At 40.1% G+C, this 18,060-nt stretch overlaps 1 protein-coding gene and 1 long non-coding RNA gene across 3 annotated transcripts in view; one reads left to right on the top strand and one right to left on the bottom strand.

Annotated features, from left to right (window-relative positions):
• Positions 1-348: 348 nt before the first annotated feature.
• dnajc12 (DnaJ (Hsp40) homolog, subfamily C, member 12) overlaps positions 349-18,060 on the bottom strand; it is a 28,931-nt gene continuing 11,219 nt past the window's right edge. The window contains exons 2-5 of the mRNA XM_079363063.1: positions 3,293-3,371; positions 2,854-2,993; positions 2,656-2,758; positions 349-1,437 (exon numbers count right to left, since the gene is read on the bottom strand). Coding sequence (XP_079219189.1) covers positions 1,355-1,437; positions 2,656-2,758; positions 2,854-2,993; positions 3,293-3,371 — 405 coding nt within the window. The 3' untranslated portion in view covers positions 349-1,354. The remainder of the gene's footprint in view (positions 1,438-2,655; positions 2,759-2,853; positions 2,994-3,292; positions 3,372-18,060) is intronic.
• LOC306836120 lies at positions 10,966-12,724 on the top strand. Of its 2 annotated transcripts, none has more exons than XR_013780735.1 (5): positions 10,966-11,118; positions 11,801-12,013; positions 12,115-12,229; positions 12,349-12,435; positions 12,688-12,724. It is a non-coding gene; the product is annotated as an uncharacterized lncRNA (long non-coding RNA). The 2 variants fall into 2 exon arrangements; XR_013780736.1 differs by having other exon boundaries at positions 10,968-11,118; positions 12,659-12,704.

Raw genomic sequence — 18,060 nt, 5'->3', positions numbered from 1 at the left:
TATCTATCTATCTATCTATATATACTCTGTAGAACAGTCAGCTCACTGCTGTATTGTGGCCCGTTATGGGAAACAACCGTCTCAGGTTTTCCACAGTGGCTGAATGTGTCCTTCAGAGAAGCAATGACGGTGCTAGTGGAAGCAACAGAGAGACTACTTCTGCATATCGTGAGAAATAAACCACTACAAGCAGGTAAATCTTTGTTTCCCAGAAGAACAAGTCTGGGTTTTTAACAGCATAATGCTTTCAGAGGAGGTAAGTGGTCATACACATGTGAGAGTCTGTGTGTCTCATTCTCCATCCTACAAATGACAGTCTCAGCAGGCACTGCCTGAGAACAGGAGTGTGTTTTCAGTAATTTATTGTCATGAAAATTAATCAAACATAATTAATTTAAAATCAGAACAGCAACACTACAATAATAACACAGACAATGTCACAACATAACTATTCAGCTGAATAGGGGCAGAGTTCTTTACCCTGAAATAAGGTTCAGAAGTCTTCTTCCTGTCTCTATCCAGAAGTTTAATACCAGTCACATGCACACATAGTGACACATGATGTTTACATGTTGGTCCACATTGACATGTAGAAGACAGACTTTGTACTTTGCTGGGATGAATCTGTGTGAATTAACTGAAACTATGTTTTCAGTAGAGAGGTATAATGCAGAATCACAATGAACAATTTAATCATACACATCATAAAGTAATAAGTAATGTACATTATTAAATAATTGTCCACTAAAATGTTCACTTAGATATTTGTCAGAAGTCTTCTTCCTGTCTCTATCCAGAAGTTTAATACCAGTCACATGCACACATAGTGACACATGATGTTTACATGTTGGTCCACATTGACATGTAGAAGACAGACTTTGTACTTTGCTGGGATGAATCTGTGTGAATTAACTGAAACTATGTTTTCAGTAGAGAGGTATAATGCAGAATCACAATGAACAATTTAATCATACACATCATAAAGTAATAAGTAATGTACATTATTAAATAATTGTCCACTAAAATGTTCACTTAGATATTTGTCAGTGCCCATTAAAACAGTTACATTTCACATTCAGCTGATAATTGCAGAGGCATTTTTTTTGTTTCCATGTAGAAGACACAGTAGAAATAAAATCATACATTTGTTCAAAATAATCTTTTGACATGATAATGTTTTATGTTCACAATATTATGAACCTGTCCAAAAATGCACTATTTACCATTTAAGGTACTTCTGTATTAGGTATGACAGCACTCCATTGTGAGCTTTTGAACATAACCAATAGGTAACAAATAACAACATCATTAACATTTAAACTGTCAGATTTCTACTTGTTCATAGGTCATTTGGTTATATTTCATAATTTCTAAATCTCTGCAGCAGACTTGTAGATGAGTCAGGAACACAACGCCAGAGTTGATGGCAGTCTTCACCTAGAAATAGATGATAAAAGTCTTAAAGATGTATTACAGATTGGAGAGAAATTGCTGATGTAGCGTAATACGTTGTGTAAACGATAAGGCACAGTGAATGTTATGGCATAAGTACTTTCTAAAAATTAAGGGATGCATGTAAAAATGGCAAAAAATAAAAAAATAAAAAAAACAATGAACATTATATATAATATTTTTGTATTGTTTAAGCTTTTGCTAGTTCTGATTTATTTCCTTTGTGTAAATGTGTTTGGCAATAAAACCCAATTGTGGTTCTGATTCTGAATGTCGGATGACGGGTTTTCTTTGTGTGATTTAACACACAATGTGTTGATGGGTTGGGAGGTTGTTAGAAGGCAAATGTGTTTATTTTGTGTGTGTGTGGAGGGGGGAGTCAAAACAATACAATATATGATTATGGTAAAGATGTGATGCTTTATTGTTCATAACAATATTCAAACAAGAAAAGTGATGGTGCACATCTTCTGAACAGTGTAGGAGAAGAAATAAGCCAAAACACGGCAGAATGATATATAAATAAAAATAAGAGCTAAGATAACAATAGTGTGAGAGCTATCAAATGAGTGTTCTTAATAGAGGTGGGGAAAATCGGTTTATGTAGAAAATCGGTTTATGTAGAAATCAAGATTCCTTTCTTCTAATCTTAAATCGATTAATTCCACGAAACTAATTTTATTTTTTAATTATTTCTTTTTTATGCTAATCAATCACTCACTACTGATACTACAATGCTAAAGCTAGCTCTGTAACTCTGTGGAATTCCAAATAAACAACAAATTCAGCCAGTCTCACAGATGACTGGAGTTGATCCTGAAGATTCATTAATAGACTTTGAATCCATGGATCAATTGAGTCCAGAATCACTATGAATCCTTAAATCGATTCTGTCGTGTCTCAAAGTCAAGACACCCAAAGATTCCCAGCCCTAGTTCTTACGGTACATATAATGAGCACGCAAAGGGATTATTGTCTCATTTAGGTAGTGTTTTGTTTTTCCTCAATTAAATTTTAGGCCACATTGACACAGTTCAGGAAATTGAAGGTACTTTGTTTTGCATGTTTTTAACACTGTCTTACTTAATTTTTCATAGTATCATGTTGCTTTGAACACACATTTAATTTGTGTCTTTATATCTTACATTACTTTAACAATATATGCCATGAGTAATACTTCACAACAGTTATACATTGACTTACTTGAAGATGGCGAGGTCCTTGCTGATTGGACAGAGCCTGGGATTTGTGGTTTTGGGGCGTCCAACATTGGTTCCTTCTTATCTCTCACAGCCCAGTGTACTGACTGCAAATGATGATATGTTTGATCACCAGCTTTTCAAAATGAAAGAGAGTAAAGGCTACTTTAATAAATCTAAACAAAAGAGATACATTACATACAGTTTTTACAGAGTCCTTTAAGGCAAGCCAGTTGTGAAATGGAACAGCAATACCACTTCTTTTCCAAAGGTCGTAGTTTTTTCTTTTGGTTCGATCGCACAAAACTTCTTTAGCTTCCTGTAACTTCTGGAAATCTGCCACTGTGGGGGAAAAAAGCAATCATTGTGGTCCATGTTGGATCATTCTTACAAACAGATTAAAACTCCATATACTGTAATATAGCATTTAGTGTGTTCTAGTTTAATAGACAGACTAGATAATATGATTACTTAAACATACTCTAGAAATTTGATGTTTGTTACAAGTGTTGTTTATTTATTGAAGAGTGGTTGGGCATTTCAATGAGCGACACACTTGCAGATGCCTGCACGCACTCACACTCTCCAACCCCACCATTAAAAAAAAAAAAAAACATCCACAAAAGACACAGTAAATTTACCTGCTCCTGGGTTTTGCAGGTTTTTGTCTGGGTGACATGCCAAGGCTCGGATCTTGTATTCATTGAGAATTTGTTCAGTCTGAAAGGTAAAAAAAAAAAAAATCAATCTTACATATGTAAATAAAGGTATCAGTCAATAATTATTTTTTAAGAACATTGTTTTACCACAAGCTCACGAATAATCTATGGTTTTAAAGGCATAAACTGTGACAGTGACTGCTGTCAATCTCTTTTTGAAATAGGCTTTGTCTGTTGTAGCCAGTCATGAATTCCATTGTGTAGACATGTTGACTTTGGTCGTTGGGCGATTCAGGGGTAAAGTTGCATTTTTCATTTGGTTTGCTTTGTGTTCCGACCATCAGACTGCACTTTTTCAAATCATGTCAATGTCTTGCTCACATATAACTTGTAACAGAGACATTACAAAGATATTGTTTTCTTAGCATCCCCGCTGTTTGTTTTTATTGTGATGACATTACGACTTTTTAAACGAAAAACACATGAACACACTGAAGGCGGATGATTGACTTCCCATCTCAGAAACTGGCCATCTGAGGAGCACCTGAATGTAGCTCTGGTCAGTAGCTGCTGTCATCCAGTCTGCACAACGACCGAAAAGTCAACGATAGGACAGTGGCAGAATGGCATCCCGTAGTGCTGCACAGTTTGACAGTAGCCTTTTTTCATTTAATGGTGTTAAGTTATATGAAGGCTACTCGTTGCACTGTATTTTCACTCCCCTTGATTGCACCGGAATGTGTTCTCACAACAAACCAAACGAGAGGATAAAGCTCTGATACTTTTGTGTGTATTTTTGTTCTGTTCTGTTTACATCCACTATGTGTGCACATCCTTGGTTAAGGAATAAATAGAAGGGAGTTCTGATTTTCCTCACATGAGAAATTAAAGGGGATTTTATCAATTAGCCAGAGGAGCAGAGCAGCAGGCCATGAGGGCCAAGTAGAGATTGTAGGATTTTTCTGTGGAGAGTTTTGATAGTCTTTAAAGCCCACTCAGCTTTCCTGTGTCTCTATGAGTTTTTATGTGGGCTGGGTGTGACATGGCTGAAAAATCCCTTCTGTGCAAACTTTGACGTATGTGTAAAGACAGACATGAAGTGCTCAATAACAGTTTCTGATGTTGTGGAAGTCAGTTTGGCTGCTTAAGTTTGTTCTCCTAGAGCCTCAGGTGTCACAGTCCTGCTTCACCCATTTTCAACTGAAAGAACTTTCCCCCTGTAACTATAGGGAGCTTTTGAGGAACTATGTGCATTTTAACTACAGGAACCAGGGTCTAAATTTAGATTGTGGGTAAACAATTTACCTCTAAGGACACATCACCCTAGGCACAGTTCTCCTGTAGCATGATGAAGCATGCTTGTTCCCCCTCCCCATTCCCCAGCTGGCCTGCACTCACACTGCGCAAAGGGTACTCTGGCTTCCTCCAACAGTCCAAATACGCGCTCTTTAGGTCCAGCTGCAATTGGAACAATGTAAAAAAAATATATATCTAAAATTGCTATTATAGTTTGCAACTTTTAAAAAGCGAGACAGAGCAGAAACCACCGCATCAGCATCATTGACCTTCACTGACCTTCTGAACTCTGTTTGACTCTCAGCAGACTTTTAATGTCTTACCGGTTTGTTTAGAGTTTGCTGTTGCTATCCGAGATGAAAACTTTAACTGTGCAAACCTCTGCAGATAAGTTAACTGTTGCTCACGCCTCGTCAGTTTGGAAACATATCAAAACAGTTGCCTATAACCGGGATTGATTGTTTTTACAAACTAACTCCGCCCTGAAGCAAAAGGTGAGAGTGAGTAAAGTAGAAAAAAATAAAAATACCTTAAGCCACATGATATCATACTGTCATGTTTACAGAGGAGTTGGAAAGTGATGTGCCCTTCTTATTTAACCATTTCAAGTCCTTGGAACCATGTGCACGCAGATGCGATACTCACAAAATAAGTATTTTGTAAAGATAACCACTTTGCTTATTTCCTTGTATTATGATTGTATTTTATGCAATTTTGAATGATAGAACTTAAATGAGAGATTATAGTCAATGACATGCTGTTTCACAAAATGGACACAGGGTGGCAGCACCCTCCAGCAGCGTCGCTCGGGGACATTTAGCAAGGCGCAGAGCGAGGAGAGCTCATAATCCGGTGAATGGAGAATGAGCAACGGTTGTCCTGCGTCGCTGATTCCCTTGTAATATTCCCAATATTTACAGGTTGGTTACACGCTTTTTTGTGATTACAGATGTTTGTAAGATAATATGAATCCCCGGTGATGTGTGCTCTGTAAGCTGAAAGGTAAATGTGTAGAAGTTAAATTTGACGACACGTTGTGAGAAAATGGCGGCTGCCGTCCTCATCGTCAGTTTTCTTTTGTGTGTTTTGTACGGCTCCTGGGCATTTGCGGGTTATTTCTATGTGGGTTTAAAGTGACGTGTGTGTAGTAAAATGTAATGTTAATGTACTGTTCAAGAACAGCTACGGCTGCAGCTCCGTGTAACGACTCACGGGTTGATATGAGACTATGACGCAGATTCAGGTCACGAGATTTGGCGCCAAGTTACGAGGCGGTCAAGTTTATGATTTATAGTTATGTTCATATCGTGTGAATTTAATACAATAATTTGTGACTGCAAATAAGATTTATTCTATTTTATGGAGTGAAACTTTAACTTGTAAGATGTACAGTTATTACAAAAATACTCTTTTGATGAGAGGACAAAGATGTTAGGAACTGCTTTAAGGGAAAAGTGCAGACATGATTGATGAGAGTTAGATGTGATTTAAAGAGAAAATGTTTGTTTTGGTTAAGTTGATGTTTGAAACATGTCAGGAGACATTGAACAGAACTTTTAAGCCATGTTTTGCTTTATGATCATCCAAATGTGGATATATTCTGTGCTTCAATGTAAAGCAGACAAAAATAACAGATCTTTAAATGCAGTTACAAGTTGAATTCAAGTATGAAAATATAGATAATCCGGTGAATGGAGAATGAGCAACAGTTGTCCTGCGTCGCTGATTCCCTTGTAATATTCCCAATATTTACAGGGTTCCTTTCCGAGGGTTATCTATATATCTGCCAGCGGAGACCTAGCCGGGACCCGCTACACACTCATCAAAAAGATGGCCGCAGCGGGCGGGACAGGTGTAGTTGGAGCTCTTCTTGTATGTGTTGCTTTCAAGTATACTGAAGCCTATAGACACCGGGCAGTTTCTAAAAGATCACAATGACTTAAGTGATGCCAAAATGTCAATCCATGCCATTGATCCGAAAAGCCTCCACACAAATCAAGTTAACAAACATTTTGGCGTCGGGAGACACGTCATAGCCATCACGTTTACCCGTCTCTCTACAACCGGTTAACGAAACACGCCAGGACTGTGTCCAAACAACAACAAAGCCACACGTTAATAATTGCCATCTGCCTCTTACTATCGGGAGACATTCATCAGTGTCCCGGCCCGCTAAACCAACCTGCACAAGGTGGTACCTGCACCGCATTCACAACAAGGAGGAAGAACAGCACCTTCTACCTGAGTGTCATGGGGGGCCTGGAGTCTACTGGGGACATGGTGTCCAGCGTGCGTCCGTGGATCGCATCAGGTGGGCTGGCGTCTACACCAGCGGGACAGTCGGTGCCGGTGAGGTGCCTGAATGCCGATGCGCTGCCCTGGGGCCTGGAGTCTGCCGGGGACATGGCGTCCAGCATTGAAGGGACTTCGGTGAGCGGGGATGGTGGCGTGCGTCCGTGGATCGCATCAGATGTGCTGGCGTCTACACCAGTGGGACAGCCGGCGCCGGTGGGGTGCCTGGATGCCAATGAGCTGCCCGGGAGAGTCGCAAGAACGGCGTTTTCCCGTGTTTGTACTTCGGCAACAAATATCAAAGGTGACGATCCCACCATAGGTGAATGTAACTGTGACTTTAACCTAAACAATAATCCACGTGTAGCCAGAAGGCACACAGCTGATCCAAACAGGAAAGGAATCATTAACCAAGCGATCAAAAAAAACAGGAAGTGGAAAGTCTTTCAAGCTGTCAATCACTCGAGAATAATATGGGACCCCAAAATAAAACCCAAAGGTCTATTTGGTGGACATCTTAACATACGAAGTTTAAAATCGAAAAGTGACCAAATTCAACATCTTCTAATGGACTCAAATCTAGATTTTCTATGCTTGACTGAGACTTGGTTGCATGAAAACTCACCGTCTGCAGCATTAGAGGTACCTGGCTATCAAATCTACAGAAGAGACAGAGTGACATCAAAGGGAGGCGGGGTCATGGTTTATGTGAAGGATAGTACTCAATGTAATGAATTAACTTGGTCTAATGAGTTGGAATGTATTGGTTTGAATATCACTTTGTCACCTTAAATGTCTTTTGTCCTGATTGTAATTTACCACCCACCCTCTGCAAATAATGCATTTTATGAAAAGTTTTGAAACTTGCTTGTAGAATGCAATTTTAAAAAAGAGGTGATAATAATGGGTGATTTTAATGTTAACTGGGAAGATAAGGCTATTAGAAAGAACCTCAAACAAATTACTGATGATTCAGATCTCTCACAGCTGATTAAGGGTCCAACTAGAATAACCCAATCCACCAGAACTCAGATTGACTTGGTATTCAGTAACAGACCTGAGAGAATTACCAAATCTCTCAATATGATCACTGGGCTATCTGACCACAACCTCACTCTTGTGATTAGAAAATTAACAAAAAAGAGATTTAGCTCTTCAATTGCCAAAGAGCATGAATCCCTTAGAATCCCTAAGAACAAACAGGAATGTCTTAAATAGCTTGAATTAGAATTGTTTGCTTTTAGGAAAAGACTTGCAGGAGGGCAGTCAAATATTATCAAGTAAAGTACAGAGTGTCATCGCAGAATTCTCCCGTAAGTTTAAGTATAGGAACAAAAAGAATAGCCTTCCTTGGATGAATGCTGATATTCTGAAACTGATGAAAGAACGAGATCTTGCACTGAAAATGGTCATAAAATCCGGATTGTTTCACGACAAATTTCATTTTACCATGTTAAGAAATAAGGTGATAACAGGGTTGAGGAAAGCTAGAGCTGATTTTTTTATGACAATAATTAGTGAGGCGCGGGGAAATCCAAAATTAATTTGGAGTCAGTTAAAAAAGCTAACAAAAGCAGGAAAACAAATTGAACTAAGCCTGAATGGAGCTCTTAATCGATACTTTGTTGATTCTGTAGCAACTATTGCACATGTAACAGAGTTTTTATTGTTATTCCACTTGCTTATATGATTGTTTATTTTTTTGTTATCATTGGCTCAATAGCGCCCTCTCTCTGGTGCAGTATAAATGCACAGTGGTAACCGTAGCGGGTACCATTTTGGAGAGACGTGCCATGGTAAGTGGCTGTGTGCAGCACAATGTAAAAATATTTTGTATTAAGGTCATTAGTAGCACTTGTGGTTTCATAAAATTGTAATAAGATGTGTATGTATACATTTTTTTGATTAGATTATTGTTTGTTAAAGGTATTTTCTTTGAGACATCGAGTTACCATGACAACGAGCTAACTAACTCGCCTCGTGTTGAATTTGTTTTATAGTGTGCTGTCCGTGTGCGAGCCAAACAAATGAATGACCAGCATTTATTCTGTTCCCGTTCAGGTACATTATATTTTTGTACAAATGTTTTTATAAGTTTATCTTTAATTTCTCGGCCGATGCCCTGAAATGGGTAGAATCCTATCTCTCCAACCGCTCTCAAAGTGTGCGAATACTTAATTATCAATCTGACGCCCTCTGTTTGTCCACTGGCGTACCGCAGGGATCTATACTGGGCCCACTTTTATTCTGGCTGTATGTAAATGACCTGCCAACTGTATGTCCTGAGGTTAACATTCAAATGTATGCGGACGATACTGTTTTGTATGTGCATGTGTAATGGGTTGAAAATGCCATATCTGTAGTTCACATGTGAACAGAACCCCTCCCCCCTCCCCCTATTTTTTTTGTTTTTAATTGAACTACTGCTAATAGATTGTGAACTACATTGAAAACTACATAGCTTCTATGTATGTGTATATGTTGTACAACAACATTAAGTGTTCAGTAAAAGCCATGTGTTCAACATATTATCCAGTTTTAACTAGCCAGAGTTGAGTACATTTTGTTTTCATGACAAGAGGCTCCGTGTTATGCTAGGTCCACATTTCTTGTTCTCCCGCTCCCAGGTAAATCAGCTGCGCTAACAAAATGCACGTGTGTAAGTGAATGTCATGTATTTTATGAGTTTAACTTCATTTAATTTCTGTTAAAGTCATGCGTTTAAATTTGTCTTGGTGAAGAATGTTTTGTATCATTTCTTGTTATTTTGTTTATACAATTTACTATTTTATTTATGAAATGTGAGTATGAGATTTGTTTGTTTTGTTAAAATATCACCTATTTGTTCTACTCAACATGTCATAAAAGAAATCTGACTCCTTAATTTAGTTACCTTGATTTCTCCACGTACTCGTTGTTGAGAAGATAGGGATGACAGGAGGATGTTTCAGGTCTCAGGTTAACACAATTTTATTAACCTGATGAATCAAGAATAGAAGTTAGAGTCTCTGGGTTCAACACTACGTGTCCCTGACAACAGACAGATACCTGGTCAGTTCGCGAAGTCTGAACCCCGACTGTCTTTCCCTGAACCCTTTTATACACTAGACAGAGATTATCTAACAAAATTATGCGTTTGAGAATGTGCGGCGTCCTTCCCCCGATTGGGCAGCTTTCCAGATTATGCGCCTCCTGATGTTTGGTCCTGCTTCTCTCATTGGTGCATCATTCACCTTCTGTAGGGGAAGACACATCCTGCCTGGCCTGTTTCTTATCACAGGAAGACATCTAGTCTAGTCATTATTTCCTTTTAAGCAACAAACCATTTGAGTGATTATCTATCAAGGCCCACTGAACCTATCAATGTGGATGAGTGATTAACTATTCAGGGCCTTAAACTAAACCTATGTTTGATTTGGTGGTGAGTGATTCAGTTTAAAGGGCCACATCAAACACATGTTGGAATGTGCACTCACTTCTGCAAGCCCTCTTCACAGAATACCTTTAACCTTTGAACTGAAATTTCAAACAATTAGATTAAAACACTTCGAGTAAAATATGATATAATAACTGATATAATATAAATGTGAACGACAATCATTCACCTGCGTGAAGTTGGCCCCCCACCCCACGCAAAACTTCGGGATCATAGTCGCGTTTGTTTGTGCTTCGTTTGTGCTGTAAAAAGTTTTGTTTGTGCTGTTTCTGTTTTTGAGTTATTAAAGATTATTATATAGGTCATCCTGAGGTCACCAAGCCCCCCCCATCTTCTCCAAATTGACCCGGAATTGTCTTGTTTGTTTGTGCTTCGTTTGTGCTGGTTTGTGCTGTAAAAAGTTTCGTTTGTGCCATTATGAATTTATAGAAATAGCTCATTTTAATTTCACGTGATGACGTCACTCAGCCCCCCATCTGCTCCGAATCGACCCAGAATGGTCACGTTTGTTTGTGCTTCGTTTGTGCTGGATTGTGCTGTAAATATTTTCCTTTGTGCTGTTTTGGTTTTATGGATATTTTAAGTCTTATTGTCGGGCAATGACGTCACCCCTTCCTCTGGGGATTCCCCGGAAATGGTCTTGTGCGCATATTACCTGTATGTTCGGTTAAAGCCCGAAGGCTTTTCTCGTGCTGCTGTATTTATCTTTTAATTCCACGTGGTCTTGTAACTTTTTTTTTCCATACTTCAACATCCTGCGCCGCCGATGAAAGGAGAACTCAAGGTAAATATGTCACGCAACAGTTTTTCACTATAGAAAAAAGTGTAACGATGCCGTTTTCAGTGTTATTTTTTCGTATTAATTTCTGCTGCTGTGGCTTTACAGCAGTTAATAGCAATTTTGCTAGTTCACATTGCAAACTTCTGCACACAACTTGATTTTGCATGGGTATTTAAATCGGCCTAATTAGTATCTCCAAATCATCTTAATGATTACTGAAAAGACATTTATTACACCTAAAGTTCATGCCACACCAGCTGCCATTAATTACTAGCATTGGTAATGACCAACATGTTTTTTGTGTTTCTCCAATGGTAACAAGTCCAAAGCTCTTTAACTGCAATTATATTTTAAGTAGTAGTAGTAGTAATTACATTTTATTTAAATGTCAAAATATAATTTGGCCTAACAATGTTATTCAGCGTTGTATATAGATGTGCATGCATTTGATGCTGTTGACTGCATGAGACTTGGAAAAAGACTCCTGTTTCTAACAATGGCTTTATGTGCAAAATAGAGCATGACGTAATGGTAACAATGGAACATTTGAAGAGTAATACAGAACATCCATCTGTTATTAACTATAAAAAACGACAACAACAACCAGTGATCACTCTTTTGTATATAACACAGCATGCGAGCAGATCTTGGTGTTCTCTGATGCTGCTTTCACTACACTTCCCAGGTCATCATACATCTCCCAGACAGATGCAGCCCTCTTGCAATATGCCACATAATGTCCAAGAGCATCCTGGGTCAAGCCTCCCTGGAAAGCAATGACCGCCCTCAAAATAAGCGTCTTCCCTTGGAGCACCAGCCTGGAGGGAAATTCAGATAATGCAACTTCGCTCTGTAAGGCATTTGTCTGTGATGGAGTTCTGAAAGAATGGCTGCCAAGGTCAGTGTCAATCTACACAAGTTCTGCTAGACTGTAGCTGTGGGTTACCTTCCCTGAACACAGAACCTTTCCTGTCTTGCAGTCTTGCTTTTTTAATTCAGGAGGACACTGAGATGGGCTTTGGATTGGCCTGAGGCACAGAGAGTCAGGAAGGTTGAGTCCTTGTTCCACAGCCACCTCAAGATGAGACATGCCACACGTCTGCAGAACAGCAATGTGGGTAGACACAAGTGGAACTTCCCTAGTGACTTGCTTGCTTAGATCACAGTACTGTGAGGAACATTGTTTTGTGAAACAAACACTTGAAAGAGTCCTCATGGTTCTCTCAATTACAGCAGAGATGTGGCATTGTGCATCGATTTGGAGGGCACCAGATTTCAGGTGGACAGCTTTGAACATTCCCCTCAGCAGTTCTGCCCTCTGTGAGTATACCTGCTGGGTTACACCCTTTGTGACAATGGTTTTAACTAGCTCAAGGAACTTTTTGTCATATTCCTGGCGAATTACAATGTTTTCAAAAGAATAGCTGTCACAAAAAGAGCAACATGAACTCTGAAGAACTGCATCAAATGCACAAGTGTTAAGCACTGACACTCTTGATTTGCCAAGTTTAACAGGCTGTTGTTTGTTTCCGTTTTTTAACAGCTGCACTTTGACTTTTTTCCGGTCCACAGATGGGTCTGTGTGCAGCAATTCAGGACAAGGAGCAAGGTAGGAACTCATCTTCCTTTTTTTGGGTGGAACTGCTAGGCCTCTCCAGTTTTGAACAGCATCCTCATCTGTTTTTTTTTTTTTTTTTTGCAGAACAAATCCGCATGTTTCCTTCGATGAAGGAAAGATGACGAGCCACAAATCGATCCACCCGAATAGGCAGGTTTTCATGCTTGAAAAGTCCATGTTTAATGTTTTTGAATGCTGCTTCAACAGCAGCTGAGCTTGCAGTGATGCTGGTGCTTCGGAAAAGAGGGACTATTATTCCCGTCCAGAGTGGTAAGTAACTTCCGAGTCTTATTATGTGGGGAATAATCTCAGGGAGGAAGTGGATGTTATCTCTGTCTCCATCAGCCTTGGCAAGTGACCTGCTCTCCTCACATATTTCAGTTACCTGCTGTCGGGCGGTTGTCTGGATATGACCAAATGCATCCACTGGTTCCTGTCCCTCAACTGTTTCATCTGGAATGATGACAACCTCCTCTGCAATTTGAGCTTTCAGGTATTTCTTGCACCTTTCTGATGGGAGAGGAGCCCCTGAACTGTCATTGCCCTCTGCTTCGCTGAGTGCCACAGTAGTGATGGCATGTATGAGGTTTTTTACATGTTCAACAGATTGTGACTTGACAAGCTTTGCTATTGATCTCACAAAGAAATCTTTAACACGATGTGTTTTCTTTTTCAGGCAGTCCCACTGGCAGATCATCTTAATGCAGTGTGCCACATCAACCCTGACAAAACAAGGGGGCAGTTTTGCAGATGGGTTCCCAAGCAATGCATTAAAGCATTCATTGATGTAGGCCTTGAGGTCAGGGGGAGGGGTAAAAGACTTGCCCAGAGCTCCAAGAATGGCCAGAAAAAACCCCACTCACAACTTCTTTTGGAACAGGTGCACCTGCGCGAATCCATTCTGTCAGCCACTGTGTGATAGCATTCACATCATGTTTCTCTGACAACATTTGCACCACTGGGACACTAGAGCTGTTATGCCCTGTGAGAACACCCTGATATAAAAGGATATGACCGGAGGAGCCATTTGGTCTCACCAGTTTTTTGACTACTGAGCCAGTTGCATCAAAGCACACTGTTGCATGAGATTTCTTTAATAAGGTCTTGTACACATGCATTTGTGTTTGACTCCAGTAGTGACAGAAAAACTTGTCCAGTCCAATGTCTTTAATGCTGCTACCGTGAGGTGCACTGTACTTCAGTAGCTGCAATGACAAAATGGGATCTTTGTCACCTAATTCCACATCATTTTTTTCTTGTTTTGCTTTGCGCAGGGTGGCCTGTCATTTGGTAGATGACTCGGCTCAGGATCTCCAAACTCCATCAACTTCTCTGCCTGCGATGCACGCCACACATGGGGTTCCATTCTGCCCTCACACAGTTCTTTGGCTATCTGTACACGCAACTGTCCAGACATGAAGCGCTTTGAACCGCCAGTGTGCAGGGAGTCATCATTGTTTGTGATGCAACAGTTAAGCACCATCGGGCTGTTAATTGCAGGCTCTCTGTCACAACTCATGTCAAGAAGACCAGAACACTCCTTACAGTGGCCTCTGATTTCAATAAATAAAATAAAAGTACTTGTGACTGATGGATAAACCTTGGCTCTTTTGAAAACAAATGTGCAAGTACTTTTCACTGTCTTCCAGATCTGCTCATTTATAACATGAGTCCAGGTGCCAGGTTTTCGTTTCGAGAATACTTGTCCTTGTAGTCTGCTTTTTCAGGAATAAATTCCTTCCACTTGTCAAAAGGAACTTGAAGCTGAAAATCCTGATCATTTTTAGGTTCGGTGGACAAGGGAACCTGATTCAGTGTCAGTGTCATCATTAGTTTCAGGATCAGTTTCAGGATGACTGAATCCTAAAGCTGTCCAGATGTTGTGTCTGTTTGCCTTGACAAAGGTGTACAGGGCCTTTGCAGAGGTCTTGTTTCCCAGTTGGTCACTCACATCTGTCCATACTCTGGCATTTGGAGTGGCAATGTTTCCATTTTGGAGTATGGCCTCTTTTGATGCACAGAGAACAGCAAAAATAGAGTCTGTCCACGGCTGGTTTTTTGGGCATCTAGTTTAAAAACAAATTAATATAATTAGCAATGATTGCTTAAGTAAGTCTTTGCTATTTGTTTTACATTGTGTGCTATGCCTAATATAAGTCAAATGCATAGGAAATTGATCTAGCTAATGGGTTATTTTAGAGAAAATGTATTTAGTTTACTAATTCTTTTGTTTATGATGCAGATTTTCCTCTTCAATTTTGTCTTTATTGTACTGTAAATTTTGTCTGCCACATCTAACACAATAATATATAATTTTAGCAAACAAAGATTCAAGTCATTGAGGACAGTATTTCTGCATTACCAATATTCTGTGAGCAATGTCTTTCACTCTACATTGTATGGTATTGTTTAAACATTTCACTTACATTGGGCAGAAATCTTGTTTTGCAGACGAATTGTAATTCTGTTCTCTGAAAGTGCATGGGAAGGTAGATTTTTGCGCCCTTTTTTCAATCAAAGGTGTGCTTAACTTGTTTGAGCACCCCATAATGGCAAATAAATGTAGAGCATGATGCTCCTTTCAAAAAAAATAAAAAAATAAAAAGTACACGTCTAGATGGAACAACATCTTTTTATTGGAATTTCAGACATGTTTTGGACAGGAAGGCAATACAAGGAAGATGCATCAAGAAGTTATGATCAGGTAAAGCCATCACGAGTGCGATTCGATTAATGTAGTAAAAAAACAATGTACGATCCAGTCCTGAATGGATTAAAAAAAGAAAACAAAAATGAAACATGACAGTGAGTTACCAGCGTCGCTTGATAATAAAACTCTGAATATCAATAAAAGCACTTTTGAGCGTATATGTTTACGGCACTTAAACCAATTGAAAATATACGAGACCATTTCCGGGGAATCCCCGGAGGGAGGGGTGACGTCATCACCCGACAATAAGACTTAAAATATCTATAAAACCAAAACAGCACAAAGGAAAATATTTACAGCACAAACGAAGCACAAACAAACGCGACCATTCTGGGTCGATTCGGAGCAGATGGGGGGGCTGAGTGACGTCATCGCGTGAAATTAAAATGCGCTATTTCTATAAATTCATAATGGCACAAACGAAACTTTTTACAGCACAAACGAACCACAAACAAACAAGACTATGATCCCGAAGTTTTGCGTGGGGTGGGGGGCCAACTTCACGCAGGTCAATCATTCATACAATGGATATCTAATCATTCCTTTGTATTTGGTGATCAAACCTTTATTCAATAATACATTAATGTAGTAAATACTTTGATTATAAGTAGAAAGAGGCCTATTATTCTAATAGTTTGTTGTTTATTGTTTATAATGCGCAGTGCAGAAATAAACGCGTGAGGCATGAGGAAGACGCTAACTTTGTCCTCTCTCTGTTGATTCACAGCCATAGTACACATAAGGTTACACAGTGTTTCCTGGCCTGTGTAACCCTTGCTGCCGGTCCAGATTACCCCTAGGTCTGGTGCCGGTAACACATGGTTTAACAAAAGCAGAAGTTGCTTCCAAACTAACAACTGCAATGGTCAAAATTACAGCATGGCTTAATCAGTGCTGTCTCCAACTTAACGTGTCTAAAACTGTTGGTATGTTTTTCACAAAAACATATAACTTTAAAGAAAAAGATCCAGACATACGTGTGTCTGGTGATAAACTACAGATTGTAAAAGAATTCAAATACCTTGGCATTATACTTGACTCCAACCTCAACTGTAAAACACATGTAAAACAAATTAAATTTAACCTTGCCAACTTCAGATTTATCAGAAACTCCATGTCCACTGAAGCAGCCATAATGTGCATGCATTCAATGATTTTCTCACACATGACCTACTGTTTGACAAGCTGGTCTCAGGCGAGTCACACCCCATTACAACCACTACAGTCTTTGTATAAACAGACAATAAAAGTTTTAGACAAAAAAACTGTTCAATCCTCACAAAATACAACCTTCTGAGCTGGGAGAACATGATTAAATACAAAAATGCATGCCTCCTTTATAAGATCATACATGGTTTGGCTCCTCCCCCACTCAGAGATTTTGTAGTCATGCGAACAAATACACATCACTTCACGAGGGGTGTCTCAAGAGGCGACTGTGTTATTCCTCTGAGGAAGTGTGCTTTTAGTCAGTCAGCCTTTTCTGTTACAGCCTCTCGTGAATGGAAACGACTGGTGCACAAACGCAAAGTGGAGAAACTCTTAGAGGACAAAAGGCAGCAGATTCAGGCCAACATGGACCTAAGGCCAAAGAAAGAGCGGCTGAGCAGGAGAACGAGGCGCTGCGCAGACAGGTAGTTGAAGAATAAAGGCAGAGGCTTCTTAAACGTAATGCGCCGAAACCCCTGGGAAGCTTACCAAAGGGCCTGCTCCATGAAGAAGCATGGACCACTCCCTAAAGCACTTTGACGAGGACTAAAGAAAGAATTTCCTGTAACCACTTGTTAAGGATTCAGGAACGACAAGGTGATCAGGAGGCACCTTTTTATTTGGGTTGTTCTGTGCAATGTTCGATCAAATGATTTTTATTGTTTATAATGCGCAGTGCAGAAATAAACGCGTGAGGCATGAGGAAGACGCTAACTTTGTCCTCTCTCTGTTGATTCACAGCCATAGTACACATAAGGTTACACAGTGTTTCCTGGCCTGTGTAACCCTTGCTGCCGGTCCAGATTACCCCTAGGTCTGGTGCCGGTAACAACTGGGGGCTCGTCCAGGATTTCGTGGTGTCACTGCCTGTTGAAGTGGGTGTTGAGACGACGTGAACCAGTGCCCAAAGCTTCAGGGAAGACTGCAACTCAGTGCGTCATCCAGAGAGCAGAGGTCACCTGTGTAGCGTCAACATGGCCACAGTCACTGTGCGGTGGACACTGATATTCAAGATCCAGAAAAGACTTTCCAGTTTGAGTGCACGTCAACTACTGACAGTTGTGAGGGCGATTGATGACGGCGTCTCGGCTCATGACATTGATGAACGGAGTGAACCAGACCTGTATGACCTTATTGTTGACCACATCAGAAGTAAGGAATTGGGTGCCCTGGAAGATGAAGGCATGGCCCAGCTCCTCATCCTCGACGATATGCTGAGTGACCTGCTGGCTACAGACACCGGGACAGCTGAGGCTAGCCAGGCCACGCCCCTGGAGACACAGGATGCTGCAGCCCATCGACATCGAGGCCCCAACCAACCCCATTCTAATCAGGACAGAGGTGCAACCATCGTCCCTTCTACAGAGACTAGAGACATTCACACCTTTCCATCTTCAGTGGGAAGAGA

The sequence above is a fragment of the Symphodus melops genome (assembly GCF_947650265.1).
Source record: "Symphodus melops genome assembly, chromosome: 15".
Taxonomy (NCBI): Eukaryota; Metazoa; Chordata; class Actinopteri; order Labriformes; family Labridae; genus Symphodus; species Symphodus melops.
This window is presented reverse-complemented; position numbering and strand designations above follow the sequence as displayed.